Below are 24,444 nucleotides of genomic sequence, written 5' to 3' on the forward strand. Positions count from 1 at the left end.
CTGGATTTAAATGAGGAGGGGGCGGGGCGGGATTTAAACGAGGAGGGGGCGGGGCGGGATTTAAATGAGGAGGGGGCGGGGCTGGATTTAAAGGAGGAGGGGGGCGGGGCTCAATTGCAATGAAATTTGGGGGGAGGGTCGCGATTCGTCCGAGCGGGAGGGGGGCGTGTCCCGGCGGATCCGGAAGTGACGTCGCGATGGGGGAGGGGAGCCGGGAGGTAAACACGGCGTGGGGGGGGGGGGGGGAGGGGTGGGGGAGGGGGCGCGCGCTCGGGGTTTTTTTTTGGGGTGGTGGGGGAGGGGGTGGGGGGGAGGGGCGGATATTGAGGAGGGGGCGTTTTTTAACGGCCCCTCCCCTCCCCCCCCCCCCCCCGATTTTTGGACAGATGCGGCCGGAGGGGCGCGGGGTGGGGGAGGGGAGGGCGCTGCCGCCCCTCCCCCTCCCGCTGCTGGTGCTGGCGGTGCTGCTGCCCCTCCCCCCGGCGGGATTTGGGTCGGGGGGCGCGGGGGAGGGGTCGTTCCGGCCCGTGGTGATCGTGCACGGGCTCTTCGACAGCCCCAGCGACTTCCGGCACCTGCGGGCCTTCATCAACCAGGTGCGGGGGAGGGGGGAGCCCCCAAACCGAGCCCAAAAACGGCCCGGAACGGCCCAAAAAACAGCCCAAAAACGGCCCGGAACAGCCCCAAAAACAGCCCAAAAACCGCCCCGAAACCGAGCCCAAAAACGGCCCGGAACGGCCCAAAAACGGCCCCAAAACCGCCCGAAACGGCCCCAAAAACAGCCCAAAAACAGCCCTGAAACCGAGCCCAAAACCGCCCGGAACAGCCCAAAAACGGCCCCAAAACAGCCCAAAAACGGCCCGGAACAGCCCAAAAAACAGCCCCAAAAACGGCCCGGAACCGCCCCAAAAACGGCCCAAAAACCGCCCAGAAACAGCCCAAAAACGGCCCGGAACAGCCCAAAAACCGCCCCAAAAGAGCCCAAAAACGGCCCGGAACGGCCCAAAAAACAGCCCAAAAACGGCCCGGAACAGCCCAAAAAACAGCCCCAAAACAGCGCCAAAACGGCCCAAAAACCGCCCAGAAACAGCCCAAAAAACAGCCCAAAAACAGCCCAAAAACAGCCCCAAAACAGCCCCAAAACTGCCCCAAAACAGCCCGAAAACACCCCAAAAACAGCCCCGAAAATAACCCGAAAATAGCCCCAAAACGGCCCCAAAATAGCCCGAAAATAACCCGAATACACCCCAAAACCAGTCCCGAAACCCACCCAGAAACAGCCCCAAAACGGCCCCGAAACTGCCCCAAAACAGCCCCAAAACAACCCAAAAACTGCCCGAAAATCACCCAAAAATAGCCCAGAAACAGCCCCAAAAACGGCCCCAAAACGGCCCGAAAATCACCCGAAAAACACCCCAAAAACACCCTAAAAACACCCCAAAAACAGCCCCAAAACGGCCCGAAAATCACCCGAAAATCACCCGAAAATCGCCCCAGCGCCATTTCTGACGCCCCCAGACCCATTTCGGGCACCCCCAGACTCATTCCCGGGTGTCCCAAACCCATTTCCCACCCCCCTGACCCATTTCGGGCACCCCCAGACCCACTCCTGACGCCCCCAGACCCATTCCCGACCCCCCTGACGGGTTTGTGACGCCCCCAGACCCATTTCCAGCCCCCCAGCCCCATTCCCGACCCCCCTGACGGGTTTGTGACGCCCCCAGACCCATTTCCAGCCCCCCAAACCCACTCTTGACGCCCCCAGACCCATTTCCGACCCCCCCAGCCCCATTCCCGGGTGTCCCAGCCCCATTCCCGACCCCCCTGACGGGTTTGTGACGCCCCCAGACCCATTTCCGACCCCCCCAGACCCATTTCCAGCCCCCCAAACCCATTCATGACGCCCCCAGCCCCATTCCCGCCCCCCCTGACGGGTTTGTGAAGCCCCCAGCCCCATTTCCAGTCCCCCAGCCCCATTTCCGAACCCCCCCAAACCCACTCGTGACGCCCCCAGACCCATTTCCGAACCCCCAGCCCCATTTCCGCCCCCCCTGATGGGTTTGTGACGCCCCCAGACCCACCCTGGCACGGAGGTGACGGTTCCTTAGACCCCAGACCCATTTCCAGCCCCCCAGCCCCGTTCCCGACCCCCCTGACGGGTTTGTGACGCCCCCAGACCCATTTCCAGTCCCCCAGCCCTGTTCCCGGCCCCCCTGACGGGTTTGTGACTCCCCCAGACCCATTTCCGAACCCCCAGCCCCATTCCCGCCCCCCCTGACGGGTTTGTGACGCCCCCAGACCCATTTCCGACCCCCCCAGACCCATTTCCGACCCCCCCAGACCCATTTCCAGCCCCCCAGCCCCACTCCTGACGCCCCCAGCCCCATTCCCGACCCCCCTTGACGGGTTTGTGACGCCCCCAGCCCCATTCCCGACCCCCCTGACGGGTTTGTGACGCCCCCAGACCCATTTCTGACCCCCCTGACGGATTTGTGACGCCCCCAGACCCATTTCCAGCCCCCCAAACCCATTCATGACGCCCCCAGCCCCATTCCCGCCCCCCCTGACGGGTTTGTGACGCCCCCAGACCCATTTCCAGTCCCCCAGCCCCATTCCCGCCCCCCCTGACGGGTTTGTGACGCCCCCAGACCCACCCTGGCACGGAGGTGACGGTTCTGGACCTGTTTGACCGGGGGGCTTCTCTGCGCCCGCTCTGGCTCCAGGTGGAGGGGTTCCGGCGAGCGCTGGCCCCCATCATGGCCAACGCGGCCCACGGGGTCCATCTGCTGGGCTACAGCCAGGGTGGGGGTCCCGGGGGTCCTGGGGGGTCCTGGGGGGGTCCTGGGGGGTCCTGGGTTCATGGGGAGGGGTCTCGGGGGTCCCGGGGGTTCCGGCGAGCGCTGGCCCCCATCATGGCCAACGCGGCCCACGGGGTCCATCTGCTGGGCTACAGCCAGGGTGGGGGTCCCGGGGGTCCTGGGGGGGTCCTGGGGGGTCCTGGGGGGTCCTGGGTTCATGGGGAGGGGTCTTGGGGGGATGGGGAAGGGTCCTGGAGGGTCCTGGGTTTGTGGGGAGGGGTCCCGGGGGGGTCCTGGGGGGGTCCCGGGTTCATGGGGAGGGGTCCTGGGGGGTCCTGGGGGTCCTGGGGGGGTGGGGAAGGGTCCTGGGTTTGTGGGGAGGGGTCCCGGGGGGGATGGGGGGGTCCTGGGGGGGTCCTGGGAGGGTCCTGGGTTTGTGGGGAGGGGTCCGGGGGGGTCCTGGGTGGGATGGGGGGGGTCCTGGGTTCATGGGGAGGGGTCTCGAGTTTGGGATTGGGGGTCCCTGTGGGGGATTCTGGGGGTCCCATTTGGGTCTGGGGTCCCTGGGGTGGATTTTGGGGGTCCCAGGGGGGATTTTGGGGGGTCCCGATTCCTGGGGGAGAGTCCCCGATTTCAGACCCCTCCCCCACGAGCCCCCTCCCCAAATTCCAGGGGGTCCCATTTGGGTCTGGGGTCCCTGGGGTGGATTTTGGGGGTCCTTGGGGTGGATTTTGGGGGTCCCGGGGGGATTTTGGGGGGTCCCGATTCCTGGGGGGGGTCCTGGGCTGTTTCAGACCCCTCCCCACCAGCCCCCTCCCCAAATTCCAGGGGGTCTCATCTGCCGGGCCCTGCTGGCCACGACCCCCGACCACAACGTGCGCAGCTTCATCTCCCTGGCGGCGCCGCAGATGGGGCAGTACGGGGGTGAGGAGGGGGCTCGGGGGGGTCCCGGGGGGGGCCGGGAATTTTGGGAAAATTTTTGGGAATTTTTTGCGAATTTTTTTGGATTTTTCTGGAATTTTTTTCGATTTTTTTTCGATTTTTTGGGGTTTTTTTCGAGGTTTTTGGTGGGTTTTTCTTTGTCGTTTTTTGGGGTTTTTTGGGGATTTTTTTGGAGAGGTTTTCCTGGGAATTTTTTGGGAATTTTTTGGGAAAATTTTTGGGAATTTTTGGGAATTTTTTGGGAAAATTTTTGGGATTTTTTGGGAATTTTTGGGGGATTTTTCTGGAATTTTTTTTCGATTTTTTTTAGATTTTTTCGAGGATTTTTTCGAGGTTTTTGGGGGTTTTTTCTTTGTTGTTTTTTTGGGGTTTTTTGGGGTTGTTTTGGGGTTTCTGGGGATTTTTTTTTTTTGAGGTTTTCCTGGGAATTTTTTGGGAATTTTTTGGGATTTTTTGGGAATTTTTTTTGATTTTTCTGGAATTTTTTTTCGATTTTTTTTTAGATTTTTTGAGGGTTTTTTTGAGGTTTTTGGTGGGGTTTTCTTTGTCGTTTTTTGGGGTTTTTTGGGGTTGTTTTGGGGTTTTTGGGGATTTTTTTTTGGTGGCTTTCCTGGGAATTTTTTGGGAAATTTTTTGGGATTTTTTGGGAATTTTTTTTGATTTTTCTGGAATTTTTTTTCGATTTTTTTTCGATTTTTTGAGGGTTTTTTCGAGGTTTTTGGTGGGTTTTTCTTTGTCGTTTTTTGGGGTTTTTGGGGTTTTTGGGGTTTTTTGGGGTCGGGTTTTTTTTGGAGCTTTTTTTGGGAACTTTTTTGGAATTTTTTTGGAATTTTTTTGGAATTTCTTGGGGGGTTTTTTTTGGTTTTTTTAGGTTTTTTGGGGGGAATTTTTGGAGATTTTTTGGGGGATTTTTGGGGCAGATTTGGGATTTTTTTGGCGGGATTTGGGAATTTGGGGTCGGATTTGGGATTTTTGGGTGGAATTTGGGTGATCCCAGCTGGGCTGGGATTTGGGCAGATTTGGGGCATTTTTTGGGCAGACTTTGGGCTGATTTTGGACTGATTTGGGGCATTTTTTGGGCTGATTTTGGGCTGATTTTGATCAGATTTTGGGCAGATTTTGATCAGATTTTGGGCAGATTCTGGGCTGATTTTGGGCTGATTTGGGGCTGATTTTGGGCTGATTTTGATCAGATTTTGGGCGTTTTTGGGGCTGATTTTGATCAGATTTGGGGCAGATTTTGGGCTGACTTTGGGCAGATTTTGGGCTGATTTTGTGTCGATTTTGGGTGTTTTTTGGGCAGATTTTGGGCTGATTTTGATCAGATTTTGGGCTGATTTTGGGCTGATTTGGGGCATTTTTTGGGCTGATTTTGATCAGATTTTGGGCTGATTTTGATCTGATTTTGATCAGATTTTGGGCTGACTTTGGGCAGATTTTGGGCTGATTCTGGGCAGATTCTGGGCAGATTCTGGGCTGATTTTGGGCTGATTTTGATCAGATTTTGGGCTGATTCTGGGCAGATTCTGGGCTGATTTTGGGCTGATTTTGTGCCGATTTTGGGCGTTTTTTGGCAGACACCGATTACCTGAAGTGGCTTTTCCCCCGGCACATGAAATCCAACCTTTACCGGCTCTGCTACACCCCCCTGGGCCAGGGCGTGTCCATCTGCAACTACTGGAACGGTCTGGCCCCAAAAACACCCCAAAAACCCCAAAAAACACCCCAAAAAACCCCCAAAACCCCCCCAAAACCCCCCGGGAAGGCCTGGAGCCAAAAAACCCCAAAATTCCCCCAAAAATCCCATAAAAATCCCATAAAAATCCCCCCCAAAATTCCCCAAAGTCACCAAAAAACCCAAAACCCCCCCAAAATCCCCCAAAATCCCCAATTTTCCACCCCAAATCCGCCAATTCTTTCACCAAAAATAAATCCCAAAAATCCCTTCCAAACCCCATTTTTCACCCCCCAAAAACCCCTAAAAAATCCTAAAAAAATAAAAAAAAAATCCCCAAACCCCCAAAAACCCCAAAACCCAAAAGAAATCCCCCAAAAATCCCCAAATCCCCCTGATTTTTCCACCGAAAAAAACCCCAAAAATCCCTCAAAATCCCCATTTCCCCCCAAAAAAACCTCAAAAAAAATCCCAAAAAATCCATTAAAAATCACCAAAAAATCAAAAAAAATCACCCAAAAAATCCCCAAAAAATCCGAAAAAATCCGAAAAAATCCCCAAAAAATCCCCAAAAATCCCCAAACCCCAAAAAACCCCCAAATCCCCCCAAAACCTCCCCAAACCCCCCCTGCAGACCCCCACCACCGGGACCTTTACCTGAACAACAGCGATTTCCTGGCGCTGCTCAACGACGAGCGCCTGCACCCCAACGCCTCTGGTGAGACCCCAAAAACCCCCAAAAACACCCCAAAAACACCCCAGAAACACCCAAAAAACCCCAAAACCCTGGAAATCGGCCCGAAATCACCCAAAAAGCCCCGAATTTCCCCAGAGTGGAAGCGGAACCTGCTGCGGATCCAGCGCCTGGTGCTGATCGGGGGCCCCGACGACGGCGTCATCACCCCCTGGCAGTCCAGGTGAGAGCCAAAACACCCCGAAAACACCCCAAAAACAGCCCAAAAACACCCTGAAAACACCCTGAAAACAGCCCAAAACCACCCCAAAAACAGCCCCAAAAATAACCCCAAAACACCCCAAAAACAGCACAAAAACAGCACAAAAACACCCTGAAAAGAGCCCCAAAACAGCACAAAAACAGCCCAAAAACAACCCCAAAACAACACAAAAACACCCCAAAAACAGCCCAAAAACAGCCTCCCAAAAAAACCCCAAAACAGCCCAAAAACCCCCCAAAACCACCCCAGAAACAACCCAGAAACAGCCCCAAAAAAACCCAAAACAGCCCAAAAACAACCCCAAAAACAGCCCAAAATTACCCCAAAACACCCCAAAATTAATTCAAAATTACCCCCAAAAATCCCCAAAATTCCCACAAAAAAAATCTCCAAAATTCTCCCCCCAAATCCCCCCAAATTCCCCGAAAAAACCCCAAAAATCCTCCCAAAAAAATCCCAAAATCCTTTCCCAAAATCCCCCTTAAAAAAATCCAAAAAAATCTTCCCCAAAATCCCCAAAATTCCTTAAAAAATCCCCAAAATCCTCCCAAAAAATCCCCAAAATTCCCATTAAAAAATCCCAAAATTCCTCTAAAAATTCCCCCTAAACCTTCCCAAAAATCCTAAAAATCCCTTAAAAAATCCCCCCAAAATCAAAAAAATCCCAAAATCCTCCCAAAAATCCCAAAAATTCCCATAAAAAATCGCCAAAATTCCCATTTAAAAAAATCTTAAAATTCCCCTAAAAAAATCCCCAAAATTCTTCTAAAAAATCTTTAAATTCCCATTAAAAAACCCCAAAATCCTCATAGAAATCCCCAAAATTCCCCTAAAAAATCCCCAAAATTCCCATAAAAAACCTCAAAATTCTCCCAAAAAACCCCAAAATTCCCATTAAAAAAGTCCCCAAAATTCCCATTAAAAAAGTCCCCAAAATCCTCCCAAAAAATCCCCAAAATTCCCCTAAAAAATCCTAAAAATCCTCCCAAAAATCGCAAAAATTCCCATTAAAAAAATCCCCAAAATTCCCATTAAAAAAATCCCCAAAATTCCCCTAAAAAGTCCTAAAAGTTCTCCCAAAAATCCCCAAAATTCCCATTAAAAAAATTCCCAAAATCCTCCCAAAAAATCCCCAAAATTCCCATTAAAAAATCCCAAAAATTCCCATTAAAAAAATCCCCAAAATTCCCCTAAAAAATTCCCCTAAAAATCCCCGAATTCCCCCAATTTTTTGGGGTCTCCCCGAATTTCGGGGCTCCCCCCCCGTGACCCCAAATTTGGTTCCCGAAGCCTTTTCGGGTTCTACGACGCCAACGAGACCGTGCGGGACATGGAGGCGCAGCCGGTGAGGGGCGGGAACTGGGGAGGGGGACCCCAAAACTGGGGAGGGGGACCCCAAAATTGGGGAGGGGGACCCCAAAACTGGGGAGGGGGACCCCAAAACTGGGGAGGGGGACCCCAAAATTGGGGTGGGGGACCCCCAAATTGGGGAGGGGGAGTCGGGATTTGGGGAGGGGGACCCCAAAAATGGGGGGTGGGATTTGGAATTTGGGCTATTTTGGGTCCATTTTGGTGCATTTTGGGTGGATTTTGGGATATTTTGTGTCTGTTTTGGTGCATTTTGGGCTATTTTGGGTGGATTTTGGGCTATTTGGGTGCATTTTGGGCTATTTTGGGTGCATTTTGGGATATTTTGGGTGGATTTTGGGATATTTTGGGTGGATTTTGGGATATTTTGTGTCTGTTTTGGTGCATTTTGGGATATTCTGGGTGGATTTTGGGCTATTTTGGGTCCGTTTTGGTGCATTTTGGGCTATTTTGGGTGGATTTGGTTGCGTTTTGGGTGGATTTGGGGCTATTTTGGGTGGATTTTGGGCTATTTTGGGTGGATTTTGTGCTATTCTGGGTGGATTTTGGGCTATTTTGGGTGGATTTTGGGCTATTTTGGGTGGATTTGGGGCTATTCTGGGTGGATTTTGGGCTATTTTGGGTGCATTTTGGGTTATTTTGGGTGGATTTTGTCACGTTCTGTCGCGTTCCCGTTGCGTTGCGCGCTCCCCGACGCGCCCGGCGCCGTCGCAGGTTTTCCTGCAGGACACCTTCGGCCTGAAGACGCTGTGGGGCCGGGGGGCCCTGGGGGGCTGCGCCGTGCCCGGGGTGCCCCACACGGCCTGGCACAGCCACCGGGGCGTCTACGAGCGCTGCATCCGGCCCTGGCTCACCTGAGAGCGATCTATAGGGGATCCATAGGGGATCTGGGGTGTTTCTATGGGATCTATAGGGGTTTCTATGGGATCTGTGGGGCTGGGAGGGATCTATGGGGCGCTGGCACAGCCACCGGGGGGTCTACGAGCGCTGCATCCGGCCCTGGCTCACCTGAGAGCGATCTATAGGGGATCCATAGGGGATCCATAGGGGATCCATAGGGGATCTGTGGGGTTCTGTGGGGCTGGGAGAGGTTCCTATGGGATCTATGGGTGTTTCTATGGGATCTATGGGGCGCTGGCACAGCCACAGGGGGGTCTACGAGCGCTGCATCCGGCCCTGGCTCACCTGAGAGCGATCTATAGGGGATCCATAGGGGATCTATGGGGCTGGGAGAGGTTTCTATGGGATCTATGGGTGTTTCTATGGGATCTATAGGGGTTTCTATGGGATCTATGGGGGTTTCTATGGGATCTATGGGGCGCTGGCACAGCCACCGGGGCGTCTACGAGCGCTGCATCCGGCCCTGGCTCACCTGAGAGCGATCTATAGGGGATCCATAGGGGATCTGTGGGGCTGGGAGAGGTTTCTATGGGATCTATAGGGGTTTCTATGGGATCTATGGGTGTTTATATGGGATCTATAGGGGTTTCTATGGGATCTGTGGGGCTGGGAGGGATCTATGGGGCGCTGGCACAGCCACAGGGGCGTCTACGAGCGCTGCATCCGGCCCTGGCTCACCTGACGGGATCCATGGGGGATCCATAGGGGATCCATAGGGGATCTGGGGTGTTTCTATGGGATCTATGGGTGTTTATATGGGATCTATGGGGCTGGGGAGGGATCTATGGGGCGCTGGCACAGCCACCGGGGGGTCTACGAGCGCTGCATCCGGCCCTGGCTCACCTGAGAGCGATCTATAGGGGATCCATAGGGGATCTGTGGGGCTGGGAGGGATCTATGGGGGTTTCTATGGGATCTATGGGTGTTTATAGGGGATCTATGGGTGTTTCTATGGGATCTATGGGGCTGGGGAGGGATCTATGGGGCGCTGGCACAGCCACAGGGGGGTCTACGAGCGCTGCATCCGGCCCTGGCTCACCTGACGGGATCTATGGGGGTTTATAGGGGATCTGGGGTGTTTATATGGGATCTATAGGGGTTTCTATGGGATCTATGGGTGTTTCTATGGGATCTATGGGTGTTTATATGGGGTCTATGGGGCGCTGGCACAGCCACCGGGGGGTCTACGAGCGCTGCATCCGGCCCTGGCTCACCTGAGAGCGATCTATAGGGGATCCATAGGGGATCCATAGGGGATCTATGGGGGATCTGTGGGGTTCTGTGGGGTTGGGAGGGGTTTCTATGGGATCTATGGGGGTTTCTATGGGATCTATGGGGCTGGGGAGGGATCTATGGGGGTTTCTATGGGATCTATAGGGGTTTCTATGGGATCTATGGGGCTGGGGAGGGATCTATGGGGGTTTATAGGGGATCTGTTGGGGATCTATGGGGCTCTATAGGGGATCTATAGGGGATCTGGGGTGTTTATAGGGGATCTGTGGGGGATCTGTGGGGACCCATGGGGATCTATAGGGGATCTGTGGGGCTGGGAGGGGTCTATAGAGGATCTATATGGGATCTATGGGGATCTGTAGGGATCTATGGGGGATCTGTGGGGCTGGGAGGGGTTTGGAGGGGATCTATGGGGTCCCGAGGGGAGATTTTGGGGTCCCTGGGGGGGATTTTGGGGTCCCCAGGGGAGATTTTGGGGTCCCAGAGGAGAATTTGGGGTCCCCAGGGGAGATTTTGGGGTCCCCGGGGAGGATTTTGGGGTCCCCAGGGGAGATTTTGGGGTCCCTGGGGGGGATTTTGGGGTCCCTGGGGGGGATTTTGGGGTCCCTGGGGGGGATTTGGGGTCCCTGGGGGGGATTTTGGGGTCCCTGGGGGGGATTTGGGGTCCCTGGGGGGGATTTTGGGGTCCTGGGGGGGATTTTGGGGTCCTGGGGGGGATTTTGGGTTCCCTGGGGGGGATTTTGGGGTCCCCACGGGGCCCCTCCCATTTTTGGGGGGCTCCCCGAGGGGGTGGGGGAGGGGAACGCGCGACCCCCGCCCATCCCCCACAGACTCAGGGATTTGGGGACCCCTCCCCCCACCCCCCCCAGCCCCTCCCCCACCGCCTGAAAGGGGAGGGGGCGATTTTGGGGGAGGGGGGGAGGGGTCCCCCCACCGTTAATAAAGCACTTCCCCTCCCCCCCCGAATGGGTCTGGGGTCCCGAGTGCATTTCTGGGGGTCCCGGGGGGATTTTGGGGGGTCACGAGTGAATTTGGGGGGGTTTCGAGTGAATTTTGGGGGGTCCGAGTGAATTTTGGGGGGTTTCGAGTGAATTTTAGTGATTTTTGGGGGGTCCCGAGTGAATTTTGGGGGGCTTTTGGGGGTCCCGGGTGGATTTTGGGGGGTTTTAAGTGAATTTTGGGGGATTTTGGGGGGTCCCGAGTGAATTTTGGGGATTTTTGGGGCGTCCCAAGGGGATTTTGGGGGCCAAACCCCACCCCTCCCTTCGCTGTGGCCCCGCCCACTCCACAAACCCCGCCCACTCAACGAGGCCACACCCCTTTTTCATCCGGTCCTTTTATTGGTTCCCATCCAACGTCGATCAAAGGGGGCGGGGTCAAAGGGGGCGGGGCCAGAGGGGGAAATTGGGGCAATTTTGGGGCAATTTTGGCCGTTTTGGGGGAATTTTCTCCATTTTGGATGAATTTTGACCATTTTGCGTGTAATTGGTTGAATTTGGGATGAATTTTCTCCATTTTGGATGAATTTTGGGCCATTTCGGGTCAATTTTCCCAATTCTGGATGAATTTTGGGCACTTTTGGGTGAATTTTCTCCATTTCAAGGAAACTTGGGGACATTTTGGGTCAATTTTTCCCATTTTCGATGAATTTGGGGCCATTTTGGGTTTATTTGGGGCAATTTTGGGGCAATTTTCCCCATTTTGGACGGTTTTTTGGGGTTATCCAAGTGATTTTTTGGGCTGATTCCGGCTGTTTTTGGGGTTATCCAGGTGATTTTTTTGGGTGGATTCCGGCTGTTTTTTCAGGGTGATTCCGGCTGTTTTTTTGGGCAGGTTCCGGCTGTTTTTGGGTCGATTCTGGGTGTGGTTTTGGGCCGGTTCCGGCTGTTTTTGGGGCTATCCAGGTGATTTTTTTGGGTGGATTCCGGCTGTTTCTGGGCCGGTTCCAGCTGTTTTTTTGGGTGGATTCCAGGTGTTTCTGGGCCGGTTCCGGCTGTTTTTGGGGTTATCCAGGTGATTTTTTTGGGTCGATTCTGGGTGGTTTTGGGTGGATTCCGGCTGTTTCTGGGCCGGTTCCGGCTGTTTTTTTGGGTGGATTCCGGCTGTCTCTGGGCCGGTTCCGGCTGTTTTTTTGGGTGGATTCCGGCTGTTTCTGGGCCCGTTCCGGCTGTTTTTGGGGTTATCCAGGTGATTTTTTCAGGGTGATTCCGGCTGTTTTTTTGGGTGGATTCCAGGTGTTTCTGGGCCGGTTCCGGGTGTGTTTTTGGGCCGGTTCCGGCTGTTTTTTTGGGCCGGTTCCGGGTGTTTTTGGGGCTATCCAGGTGATGTTTTTGGGCCGGTTCCGGCTGTTTTTGGGCCAATTCCGGCTGTTTTTTTGGGTGGATTCCGGCTGTTTTTTGGGCCAATTCCGGCTGGTTTTGGGCCAATTCCGGCTGTTTTTTTGGGTGGATTCCGGCTGGTTTTGGGGTTATCCAGGTGATTTTTTCAGGGTGATTCCGTCTGTTTTTTTGGGCCGGTTCCGGCTGTTTCTGGGCCGGTTCCGGCTGTTTCTGGGGTTATCCAGGTGATTTTTTTGGGTCGATTCCAGGTGGTTTTGGGTGGATTCCGGCTGTTTTTTCAGGGTGATTCCGGCTGTTTTTTTGGGTGGATTCCAGGTGGTTTTGGGCCGGTTCCGGCTGTTTCTGGGGTTATCCAGGTGATGTTTTTGGGTGGATTCCGGCTGTTTTTTTGGGCTGGTTCCGGCTGATTTTTGGGTGGATTCCGGCTGTTTCTGGGCCGGTTCCGGCTGGTTTTGGGGTTATCCAGGTGATTTTTTCAGGGTGATTCCGGCTGTTTTTTTGGGTGGATTCCGGCTGTTTTTTCAGGGTGATTCTGGCTGTTTTTTTGGGCCGGTTCCGGCTGTTTTTGGGGCTATCCAGGTGATGTTTTTGGGCCGGTTCCGGCTGTTTCTGGGGTTATCCAGGTGATTTTTTCAGGGTGATTCCGGCTGGTTTTTTGGGTGGATTCCAGGTGTTTCTGGGCCGGTTCCGGCTGTTTTTGGGGTTATCCAGGTGATATTTTGGGTCGATTCTGGGTGGTTTTGGGTGGATTCCGGCTGTTTCTGGGCCGGTTCCGGCTGTTTTTGGGGTTATCCAGGTGATTTTTTTGGGTGGATTCCGGCTGTTTTTTCAGGGTGATTCCGGCTGTTTTTTTGGGTGGATTCCGGCTGTTTCTGGGCCGGTTCCGGCTGTTTCTGGGCCGGTTCCGGCTGTTTTTGGGTCGATTCTGGGTGTGGTTTTGGGCCGGTTCCAGCTGTTTTTGGGGTTATCCAGGTGATGTTTTTGGGTCGATTCCGGGTGTTTTTTCAGGGTGATTCCGGCTGTTTTTTTGGGCCGGTTCCGGCTGTTTCTGGGGTTATCCAGGTGATTTTTTTGGGTGGATTCCAGGTGTTTCTGGGCCGGTTCCGGCTGTTTCTGGGCCGGTTCCGGCTGTTTCTGGGCCGGTTCCGGCTGTGTTTTTGGGTGGATTCCAGGTGTTTTTGGGCCGGTTCCGGCTGTTTTTTTGGGCCGGTTCCGGCTGTCTCTGGGCCGGTTCCGGCTGCCTCAGGGCGGGGGCAGGGCCAGCAGCGGCGGCAGCAGCTCCTGGGGGTCCCCGCGCCCCCCGCCCGCCTCGGCCGAGTGTTTGCATTTCTCGGAGCCGCACTGGCACGGGAAGTATTTGCTCTTGATGTCCCAGAAACGATCCCCGTAATCGAACCTGGAAACCACAAACCACTAATTATAAATCACAAATCAAAAATCACAAATCAAAAATTATAAATCAAAAATCACAAACCACAAATCAAAAATCAAAAATTATAAATCAAAAATCACAAATCAATCAAAAATCACAAATCAAAAATCACAAATCACAAATCAAAAATTATAAATCAAAAATCACAAATCAAAAATCACAAATCAAAAATTATAAATCAAAAATTATAAATCAAAAATCACAAATCAAAAATCAAAAATCACAAATCAAAAATCACAAATCAAAAATCACAAATCAAAAAACACAAATCCTGAATCCCAAATCCCACCCCCAAAATCCCCCATAAATCCCAATAAACCCCAATAAATCCATATAAAACCCCAATAAATCCCAATAAAATCCAAATAAATCCATATAAATCCCAATAAAACCCCAATAAATCGATATAAAGCCCCAATAAATCGATATAAAACCCCAATAAATCCCTATAAAACCCCAATAAATCCATATAAAACCCTAATAAATCCCAATAAAACCCCAATAAATGGATACAAAACCCCAATAAATCGATATAAAACCCCAATAAACCCCAATAAATCGATATAAAACCCCAATAAATCCCAATAAATCGATATAAAACCCCAATAAATCGATATAAAACCCCAATAAATCGATATAAAACCCCAATAAATCCCTATAGAACCCCAATAAATCCATATAAAACCCAAATAAATCCATATAAAACCCCAATAAATCGATATAAATCCATATAAAACCCCAATAAACCCCAAGAAATCGATATAAAACCCCAATAAATCGATATAAAACCCCAATAAATCCATATAAAACCCCAATAAATCGATATTAAACCCCAATAAATCCATATAAAACCCCAATAAATCCATATAAAACCCCAATAAATCCATATAAAACCCCAATAAACCCCAATAAATCGATATAAAACCCCAATAAAGGCTGACCCCAGCTCCTCCCCGGGCCGGATGTGGCGGCTGCTGAAGAAGGCGATGCGGGGGAAGCCCCAAAAACCCCAATAAATCCATATAAAACCCCAATAAACCCCAATAAATCGATATAAAACCCCAATAAATCCATATAAAACCCCAATAAATCGATATAAAACCCCGATAAATCCATATAAAACCCCAATAAATCCATATAAAACCCCAATAAATCGATATAAAACCCCAATAAATCCCAATAAATCGATATAAAACCCCAATAAATCCCAATAAATCGATATAAAACCCCAATAAATCGATATAAAACCCCAATAAATCGATATAAAACCCCAATAAATCCCTATAGAACCCCAATAAATCCATATAAAACCCAAATAAATCCATATAAAACCCCAATAAATCGATATAAATCCATATAAAACCCCAATAAACCCCAATAAATCGATATAAAACCCCAATAAATCGATATAAAACCCCAATAAATCCATATAAAACCCCAATAAATCGATATAAAACCCCAATAAACCCCAATAAATCCATATAAAACCCCAATAAAAGCTGACCCCAGCTCCTCCCCGGGCCGGATGTGGCGGCTGCTGAAGAAGGCGATGCGGGGGAAGCCCCAAAAACCCCAATAAATCCCAATAAATCCATATAAAACCCCAATAAATCCCTATAAAACCCCAATAAACCCCAATAAATCCATATAATTGTCACCCCAGCTCCTCCCCGGGCCGGATGTGGCGGCTGCTGAAGAAGGCGATGCGGGGGAAGCCCCAAAAACCCCAATAAATCCATATAAAACCCCAATAAATCCATATAAAACCCCGATAAATCGATATAAAACCCCAATAAATCCATATAAAACCCCGATAAATCCATATAAAACCCCAATAAACCCCAATAAATCCATATAAAACCCCAATAAATCCATATAAAACCCCAATAAACCCCAATAAATCGATATAAAACCCCAATAAATGGATATAAAACCCCAATAAACCCCAATAATTCCTGACCCCAGCTCCTCCCCGGGCCGGATGTGGCGGCTGCTGAAGAAGGCGATGCGGGGGAAGCCCCAAAAACCCCAATAAATCCATATAAAACCCCAATAAACCCCAATAAATCGATATAAAACCCCAATAAATCCATATAAAACCCCAATAAACCCCAATAAATCCATATAAAACCCCAATAAATCCATATAAAACCCCAATAAATCGATATAAAACCCCAATAAACCCCCATAAATGGATATAAAATCCCAATAAATGGATATAAAACCCCAATAAAAGCTGACCCCAGCTCCTCCCCGGGCCGGATGTGGCGGCTGCTGAAGAAGGCGATGCGGGGGAAGCCCCAAAAACCCCAATAAATCCATATAAAACCCCAATAAATCCATATAAAACCCCAATAAATCAATATAAAACCCCAATAAATGGATATAAAACCCCAATAAACCCCAATAAAACCCCAATAAATTGATATAAAACCCCAATAAATCCATATAATTGTCACCCCAGCTCCTCCCCGGGCCGGATGTGGCGGCTGCTGAAGAAGGCGATGCGGGGGAAGCCCCAAAAACCCCAATAAATCCATATAAAACCCCAATAAATCCATATAAAACCCCAATAAATCAATATAAAACCCCAATAAATCCATATAAAACCCCAATAAACCCCAATAAATCGATATAAAACCCCAATAAATGGATATAAAACCCCAATAAACCCCAATAATTCCTGACCCCAGCTCCTCCCCGGGCCGGATGTGGCGGCTGCTGAAGAAGGCGATGCGGGGGAAGCCCCAAAAACCCCAATAAATCCATATAAAACCCCAATAAATCGATATAAAACCCCAATAAATCGATATAAAACCCCAATAAACCCCAATAATTGTCACCCCAGCTCCTCCCCGGGCCGGATGTGGCGGCTGCTGAAGAAGGCGATGCGGGGGAAGCGCAGGTCCTGGTGGAGCATGAACACCCGCACCGGGATGATGTTGGGGTCGCACAGGTGGTTGATGAAGCGGCTGACGTTGCCGTAGTAACGGGCGTCGATGCAGTACACCTCACCGTCCTGGCGGGGGGGTTTTGGGGGAAATTCGGGGGGTTTTTGTCAAGATTTGGGGGTTTTGGGATCCTCAAAAAATCTCTGGAGCCCCCCAAGATCCCCGGGACCCCTCCCCAAATTACTGGGACCCCCCGAAGTGACTCCAGCCCCATTCGGGGTAGACCTGGTGGCCCAAATTTTTTGGGGTTTTTTGGGAAAATTTGGGGGTTTTTTTGCCATTTTTGGGGTTTTTGGGATCCCAAAAAATCTCTGGAGCCCCCAAGATCCTCAGGACCCCTCCCCAAATTCCTGGGACCCCCCAAGGCAATGCAGCTCCATTCGGGGTAGACCTGGTGGCCCAAATTTTTGGGGTCATTTCTGAAGATTTGGGGTTTTTTGCCATTTTTTGGGGTTTTTGGGATCCCAAAAAAATCTCTGCAGCCTCCCTGAGCACCTGGGACCCCCCAAAATCCCCAGGACCCCTCCCCAAATTACTGAGACCCCTCCCCAAATTCCTGGGACCCCCCAAATGGAACTGGAGCCCCATTGGCTCAATGGGGTAGACCTGGTGGCCCAAATTTTGGGCGGTTTTTGGGGAAATCCGGGGGTTTTTTGCCATTTTTGGGGTTTTTGGGATCCTCAAAAAGTCCCTGGAGTCCCCCTGAGCACCTGGGACCCCCTAAAATCTCCGGGACCCCTCCCCAAATTCCTGGGACCCCCCAAATGGAACTGGAGCCCCATTGGCTCAATGGGGTAGACCTGGTGGCCCAAATTTTTGGGGTTTTTTGGGAAAATTTGGGGTTTTTTTGCCATTTTTGGGGTTTTTGGGATCCTCAAAAAGTCCCTGGAGTCCCCCTGAGCACCTGGGACCCCCCAAAATCCCCGGGACCCCTCCCCAAATTCCTGGGACCCCCCGAAGTGACTCCAGCCCCATTCGGGGTAGACCTGGTGGCCCAAATTTTTGGGGTTTAATCCTAAAAATTTGGTTTTTTTTTTTTTTCTGGGATCCCCAAAATCCCCCAGAGTCCCCCAGACCCCCAGGGACCCCCAAGACTCCCTCAGACCCCCCAGACCCCCCAGACCTTGTTGTCCAGGTCGAACAGGTACGAATCGTCCTCCCTGACGTCGGCCTCGGCGTCCGAAATCAGCTCCCCCACGTACCTGGGGGGACCCCAAAATCACCCCAAATCACCCCGAAATCACCCCAAAATCACCCCAAAATCACCCAAAACCACCCCAAAATCACCCCAAAATCACCCAAAACCACCCAAAATCACACCAAATCACCCAAAACCACCCCAAATCACCCCAAAATCACCCCCAAATCACCCAAAATCACCCCAAAACCACCCAAAACCACCCCAAATCACCCCAAAATCACCCCCAAATCACCCAAAATCACCCCAAAATCACCCAAAATCACCCCAAAATCACCCCAAAATCACCCCAAATCACCCCAAATCACCCCGAAATCACCCCAAAATCACCCCAAATCACCCCAAAACCACCCCAAATCACCCCGAAATCACCCCAAATCACCCAAAATCACCCCAAAACCACCCCAAAATCACCCCAAAATCACCCAAAACCACCCAAAATCACACCAAATCACCCAAAACCACCCCAAATCACCCCGAAATCACCCCAAATCACCCCAAATCACCCCAAATCACCCAAAATCACCCCAAAATCACCCAAAATCACCCAAAATCACCCCAAAATGCCGTTTTTCACCCCATTTTTTCCCCATTTTTTCTCCATTTTTTATGATTTTTTCCCCCATTTTTGTGACTTTTTCCCGTTTTTCCCCTTTTTTCACCCCATTTTTTGAGCTTTTTTTCCCATTTTTTCCCATTTTTTCTCCTTTTTCCCCCATTTTTGTTATTTTTGCCCGTTTTTCCCGTTTTTCACCCCATTTTTTGACCTTTTTCCCCATTTTTTCTCCATTATTCTGATTTTTTTCCCCCATTTTTGTTATTTTTTCCCGTTTTTCCCCTTTTTTCACCCCATTTTTTGAGCTTTTTTCCCCATTTTTTTTGATTTTTTTCCCATTTTTTCTCCTTTTCCCCCATTTTTGTTATTTTTTCCTTTTTTTCCCGTTTTTTCCCCATTTTTTCCCCATTTTTTCCCCATTATTATGATTTTTTTTCACGTTTTTGTGACTTTTTCCCGTTTTTCCCGTTTTTCAGCCCGTTTTTTCCCCATTTTTTCCCATTTTTTATTATTTTTTCCCCCGTTTTTGTGGCTTTTTCCCGTTTTTGCTGTTTTTCAGCTCGTTTTTTTTGCATTTTTTCTCCATTTTTTCTCCTTTTCCCCCGTTGTTGTGACTTTTTCCCATTTTTCCCGTTTTTCAGCCCATTTTTTCCCCATTTTTTCTCCATTATTATGATTTTTTCCCGGTTTTTGTTATTTTTTCCCGTTTTTGGGGTTTTTCAGCCCGTTTTTTCCCCATTTTTTCCCATTTTTTCTCCATTTTTTCTCCTTTTTCCCCCATTTTTGTTATTTTTTCCCGTTTTTGCCGTTTTTCACCCCATTTTTTGACGCTTTTTTCCCCATTTTTTCTCCATTATTATGATTTTTTCCCCATTTTTGTTATTTTTCCCGTTTTTGCGGTTTTTCAGCCTGTTTTTTCCCCATTTTTCCCCATTTTTTATGATTTTTTCCCCATTTTTGTTATGTTTTCCCGTTTTTGCCGTTTTTCAGCCCGTTTTTTCCCCATTTTTTATGATTTTTTTCCCCCGCTTTTGTGACTTTTTCCCGTTTTTGTTATTTTTCCCGTTTTTGGGGTTTTTCAGCCCGTTTTTTTCCCATTTTTTATGATTTTTTTTCCCGTTTTTGTGACTTTTTCCCATTTTTGTTATTTTTTCCCGTTTTTGCGGTTTTTCAGCCCGTTTTTTCCCCACTTTTCCCCATTTTTTATGATTTTTTCCCCATTTTTGTTATTTTTCCCATTTTTGGGGTTTTTCAGCCCGTTTTTTCCCCATTTTTTCCCATTTTTTCTCCATTTTTTCTCTTTTTTTCCCATTTTTGTGACTTTTTCCCGTTTTTGCCGTTTTTCACCCCATTTTTTCCCCATTTTTTCCCCATTTTTTATGATTTTTCCCCATTTTTGTTATTTTTCCCGTTTTTGGGGTTTTTCAGCCCGTTTTTTTCCCATTTTTTATGATTTTTTTTCCCGTTTTTGTGACTTTTTCCCGTTTTTGGGGTTTTTCCGCCCGTTTTTTCCCCATTTTTCCCCATTTTTCCCCATTTTTTCTCCTTTTTCCTCATTTTTGTTATTTTTCCCGTTTTTGGGGTTTTTCAGCCCGTTTTTTCCCCATTTTTTATGATTTTTTTCCCGTTTTTGTGACTTTTTCCCGTTTTTGTTATTTTTTCCCGTTTTTCCCGTTTTTCAGCCCGTTTTTTCCCCATTTTTCCCCATTTTTTCCCATTTTTTATGATTTTTTCCCCATTTTTGTTATTTTTTCCCGTTTTTGCCGTTTTTCAGCCCGTTTGGCGCCGCTCACTCGCAGATGAAGGTGCCGGGGGGAATCGCCTGCAGCGCCCGGACGCCCCAGCCCATCTTGGCCGTGCGGTACAGCTGCAGCCGGACCCTGCAACGGGGCAAAAAACCACGGGTTTGGGAAAAAACGGGGGAAAACGGGAATTGGGGGAAAACGGGGGAAAAATGGGAATTTTGGGGGGAAAAAAAATGGGAATTTGGGGAAAAAACGGGGGAAAAACGGGGATTTGGGGAAAAAAACGGGGAATTGGGGAAAAAAAATGGGAATTTTTGGGGGAAAAAATGGGAATTTGGGGGAAAAAATGGGAATTTTGGGGTTGGAAATGGGAATTTTGGGGGGAAAATGGGGAAAAATTGGGAATTTTGGGGAAAAAACAGGATTTTGGGGAAAAAAAATGGGAATTTTGGGGAAAAAACGCAGGAAAAATGGGAATTTTGGGGAAAAAATGGGAATTTTGGGGTTGGAAATGGGATTTTGGGGAAAAAAAATGGGAATTTTGGGGGAAAAATGGGAATTTGGGGGAAAAAATGGGAATTTGGGGGGAAAAATGGGAATTTGGGGGGGGAAAATGGGAATTTGGGGGTTGGAAATGGGAATTTTGGGGAAAAAAATGCAGGAAAAATGGGAATTTTGGGGAAAAAATGGGAATTTGGGGAAAAAAATTGGGAATTTTGGGGAAAATGGGAATTTTGGGGTTGGAAATGGGAATTTTGGGGTTTTTTGGGGTGGGGATTTCGGATTTTGGGCTTTTTTGGGGTGAGGATTTCAGATTTTGGGGTTTTTTGGGGTTTTTTGTGGTGGAGATTTTGGATTTTGGGGATTTTGGGGGTTTTTTGGGGTGGGGATTTCGGATTTTGGGCTTTTTTGGGGTTTTTTGGGGCGGGGATTTCAGATTTTGGGGTTTTTTGGGGTGGAGATTTCGGATTTGGGGGTTTTTTGGGGTTTCTTGGGGCGGGGATTTCAGATTTTGGGGTTTTTTGGGGTGGAGATTTTGGATTTTGGGGTTTTTTGGGGTGGAGATTTCGGATTTGGGGGTTTTTTGGGGTTTTTTGGTGTGGAGATTTTGGATTTTGGGGATTTTTGAGGTTTTTTGGGGTGGAGATTTCGGATTTGGGGGTTTTTTTGGGGTCTCACTTGATGCCGCTCTGCACCACGCGGTTCTTGCAGCTCCTCCAGCAGGTGCAGGCCTGGTTACACTCGAAAATCAGGGGGGGCTCGATTTTATTGAACTCCTGCAGCAGCCGCCCGTCCTGGGAGGGGGAAAAACGGGCCCTGAAACACCCCAAAATCACCCCAAAAACAGCCTGGGAATGAACTAAAACCAGCCCAAAATCACCCCAAAATCCCCAGAAAAATGGACTGGAAATGAACTAAAATTAACCCAGGAAACACCCCAAAAACTGCCTGGGAATGAACTAAAAATACCCCAAAATCACCCCAAAAACAGCCTGGGAATGAACTAAAACCAGCCCAAAATCACCCCAAAAACAGCCTGGGAATGAACTAAAAATACCCCAAAATTACCCCAAAAACGGACTGGGAATAACCTAAAATCAGCCCAAAAAACACCTCAAAATCACCCCAAAAACAGCCTGAAAATACCAAAAAAACCAACCCCAAAATCACCCCAAAAACAGACTGGAAATTACCTAAAATTAGCCCAAAATCACCCCAAAACCAGACCTGAAATAACCTAAAAATACCCAAAAATCAACCCAAAAAACCAGCCTGGAAACGACCTAAAAACCCCCAGAATTACCCCAAAATCACCCCCAAAATCACCCCAAAATCACCCAAAATTTGGTGGTTTTGGGGTCATTTTAAAGTTTTTTTTGAGGGGTTTTTTGGGGTATTTTTGAGATTTTTTGAGGGTGTTTTTTTGGGGTATTTTGACGCAGTTTTGGGGTCATTTTTGAGGTTATTTTGGGGCTGTTTTGGGGTGTTTCTTGGGCTGTTTTGGGGTGATTTTTGGGGTGTTTTTAAGGTTATTTTTGGGGCATTTTTGGGCTGTTTTGGGGTGATTTTTGAGCTTATTTTTGGACGGTTTTGGGGTGATTTTTGGGATATTTTTAAGGTTATTTTTGGGGTATTTTTGGGGGTTTTTGGGGTGATTTTTGGGGTGTTTTGGGGTGATTTTTGGGGTGTTTTTAAGGTTATTTTTGGGGTATTTTTGGGGGTTTTTGGGGTGATTTTTGGGCTGTTTTGGGGTGATTTTTGGGGTGTTTTTAAGGTTATTTTTGGGGTATTTTTGGGGGTTTTTGGGGTGATTTTTGGGGTGTTTTTAAGGTTATTTTTGGGGTATTTTGGGGCTGTTTTGGGGTGTTTTTTGGGCTGTTTTTGGGTGATTTTTGAGGTTATTTTTGGACTGTTTTGGGGTGATTTTTGGGATATTTTTAAGGTTATTTTTGGGGTATTTTGGGGCTGTTTTGGGGTGTGTTTTGGGTGATTTTTGGGGTGTTTTTAAGGTTATTTTTGGGGTATTTTGGGGGGTTTTTGGGGTGATTTTTGGGGTGTTTTGGGCGGTTTTTGGGGGTCTCTCACCTTGTCGTACCAGCAGCGGATGCTCAGCTGCCCGCACAGGCAGTTGGAGGAGGAACAATCGTCCTGGCAGGTGCAGTGCTGAAAAACCCCAAAATCACCCCAAAATCCACCCCAAAAATCATCAAAATCCACCCCAAAATAACCCTAAAACAGCCCTAAAATCCACCTCAAAACCACCCTAAAATCCACCCCAAAATCACCCCAAAACAGTCCCAAAATCCACCCCAAAAATTACCCCAAAAATCATCAAAATCCACCCAAAAATCACCCCAAAATCACCCAAAATCCACCCCAAAAATCAAAACCTGCAATGACCAAAAATACCTCAAAAAAACCCCAAAAAATGGGAAATTTCCTCCCCAAATTATCACAAAAATTAAGAAAACTACAACAAATTAACCTGAAATTAACCCAAAATGCCCCAAATCCCCTGCCAGGACTCCCCAGGACCCCCAAATTCCATCCAGGACCCCCAAAATTCCCCCCAGGACCCTCAAAATTCCTTCCAGCCCCCCGGTACCTGCAGGTGGGTGATGTTGTGGTCGATGTTCATGGTGGAGGTCTCGCAGTTCTCAGTGAGAACACCCCCAGGACCCCCCAAAATCCACCCAAATCCCCCCAAATTCCATCCAGGACCCCCCAGGACCCCCCAAATTCCATCCAGGACCCCCCAGGACCCCCAGGACCCCCGGTACCTGCAGGTGGGTGATGTTGTGGTCGATGTTCATGGTGGAGGTCCCGGCAGGAACCCCCCAAAATGCCCCAAATTCCCCCCAAATTCCATCCAGGACCCCCCAGGACCCCCCAAATCCCCCCAGGACCCCCAAAATCCCCCCAGCCCCCCGGTACCTGCAGGTGGGTGATGTTGTGGTCGATGTTCATGGTGGAGGTCTCAGCAGGACCCCCCAAAACCCACCCAGGAACCCCCAAAATTCCCCAAATTCCCCCCAAAATTCCATCCAGGACCCCTCAGGACCCCCCAAATTCCATCCAGGACCCCCCAAACCCCCCCAGCCCCCCGGTACCTGCAGGTGGGTGATGTTGTGGTTGATGTTGATGGTGGAGGTCTCGCAGTTCTCAGTGAGACCCCCCCGAAATTCCCCCCAGGACCCCCCAAAATGCCCCAAATTCCACCCAAATTCCATCCAGGACCCCCCAGGACCCCCCAAATTCCATCCAGGACCCCCCAAACCCCCCCAGGACCCCCCAGGACCCCCCAGCCCCCCGGTACCTGCAGGTGGGTGATGTTGTGGTCGATGTTCATGGTGGAGGTCTCGCAGTTCTCAGTGAGAACACCCCGAAATTCCCCCCAGGACCCCCCAAAATGCCCCAAATTCCCCCCAAATTCCATCCAGGACCCCCCAGGACCCCCCAAATTCCATCCAGGACCCCCCAGATCCCCCCAGCCCCCCGGTACCTGCAGGTGGGTGATGTTGTGGTCGATGTTCATGGTGGAGGTCTCAGCAAGACCGCCCCAAAATGCCCCAAAATGCCCCAAATCCCCCCCAAATTCCATCCAGGACCCCCCAAATTCCCCCCAGGACCCCCAAAATCCCCCCAGCCCCCCGGTACCTGCAGGTGGGTGATGTTGTGGTCGATGTTCATGGTGGAGGTCTCAGCAGGACCCCCCCAAAATGCCCCAAAATGCCCCAAATTCCCCCCAAATCCCCCCAAATTCCATCCAGGACCCCCCAGGACCCCCCAAATTCCATCCAGGACCCCCCAAATTCCATCCAGGACCCCCCAGAACCCCCCAAACCCCCCC

The 24,444-nt window shown here is 49.7% G+C and overlaps 2 protein-coding genes across 3 annotated transcripts in view; one reads left to right on the plus strand and one right to left on the minus strand.

Moving 5' to 3' along the window:
• Positions 1-196: 196 nt before the first annotated feature.
• PPT2 (palmitoyl-protein thioesterase 2) lies at positions 197-10,068 on the plus strand. 2 transcript variants are annotated; one of them, XM_086870805.1, is made up of 10 exons: positions 197-218; positions 387-596; positions 2,649-2,802; positions 3,627-3,722; positions 5,318-5,425; positions 6,050-6,133; positions 6,248-6,332; positions 7,662-7,716; positions 8,454-8,606; positions 8,783-10,068. In XM_086870805.1, the coding sequence occupies exons 1-9, from the start codon at positions 198-200 to the stop codon at positions 8,595-8,597; spliced, it is 957 nt and encodes a 318-aa protein (XP_086726931.1). In that variant the 5' UTR covers position 197; the 3' UTR covers positions 8,598-8,606; positions 8,783-10,068. The 2 variants fall into 2 exon arrangements, with proteins under 2 accessions (XP_086726931.1, XP_086726929.1); XM_086870803.1 differs by having other exon boundaries at positions 8,454-10,068.
• A 1,124-nt stretch (positions 10,069-11,192) lies between these two features.
• The window catches only part of EHMT2 (euchromatic histone lysine methyltransferase 2), a 41,139-nt gene continuing 27,887 nt past the window's right edge, over positions 11,193-24,444 (minus strand). Inside the window, exons 23-28 of the mRNA XM_086870825.1 lie at positions 22,680-22,757; positions 21,273-21,388; positions 20,142-20,228; positions 17,718-17,796; positions 16,487-16,662; positions 11,193-13,607 (exon numbers count right to left, since the gene is read on the minus strand). Coding sequence (XP_086726951.1) covers positions 13,454-13,607; positions 16,487-16,662; positions 17,718-17,796; positions 20,142-20,228; positions 21,273-21,388; positions 22,680-22,757 — 690 coding nt within the window. The 3' untranslated portion in view covers positions 11,193-13,453. The remainder of the gene's footprint in view (positions 13,608-16,486; positions 16,663-17,717; positions 17,797-20,141; positions 20,229-21,272; positions 21,389-22,679; positions 22,758-24,444) is intronic.

The sequence above is a fragment of the Cyanistes caeruleus genome, chromosome 33 (genome assembly GCF_971803275.1).
Source record: "Cyanistes caeruleus chromosome 33, bCyaCae1.hap1.1, whole genome shotgun sequence".
Classification (NCBI taxonomy): domain Eukaryota; kingdom Metazoa; phylum Chordata; class Aves; order Passeriformes; family Paridae; genus Cyanistes; species Cyanistes caeruleus.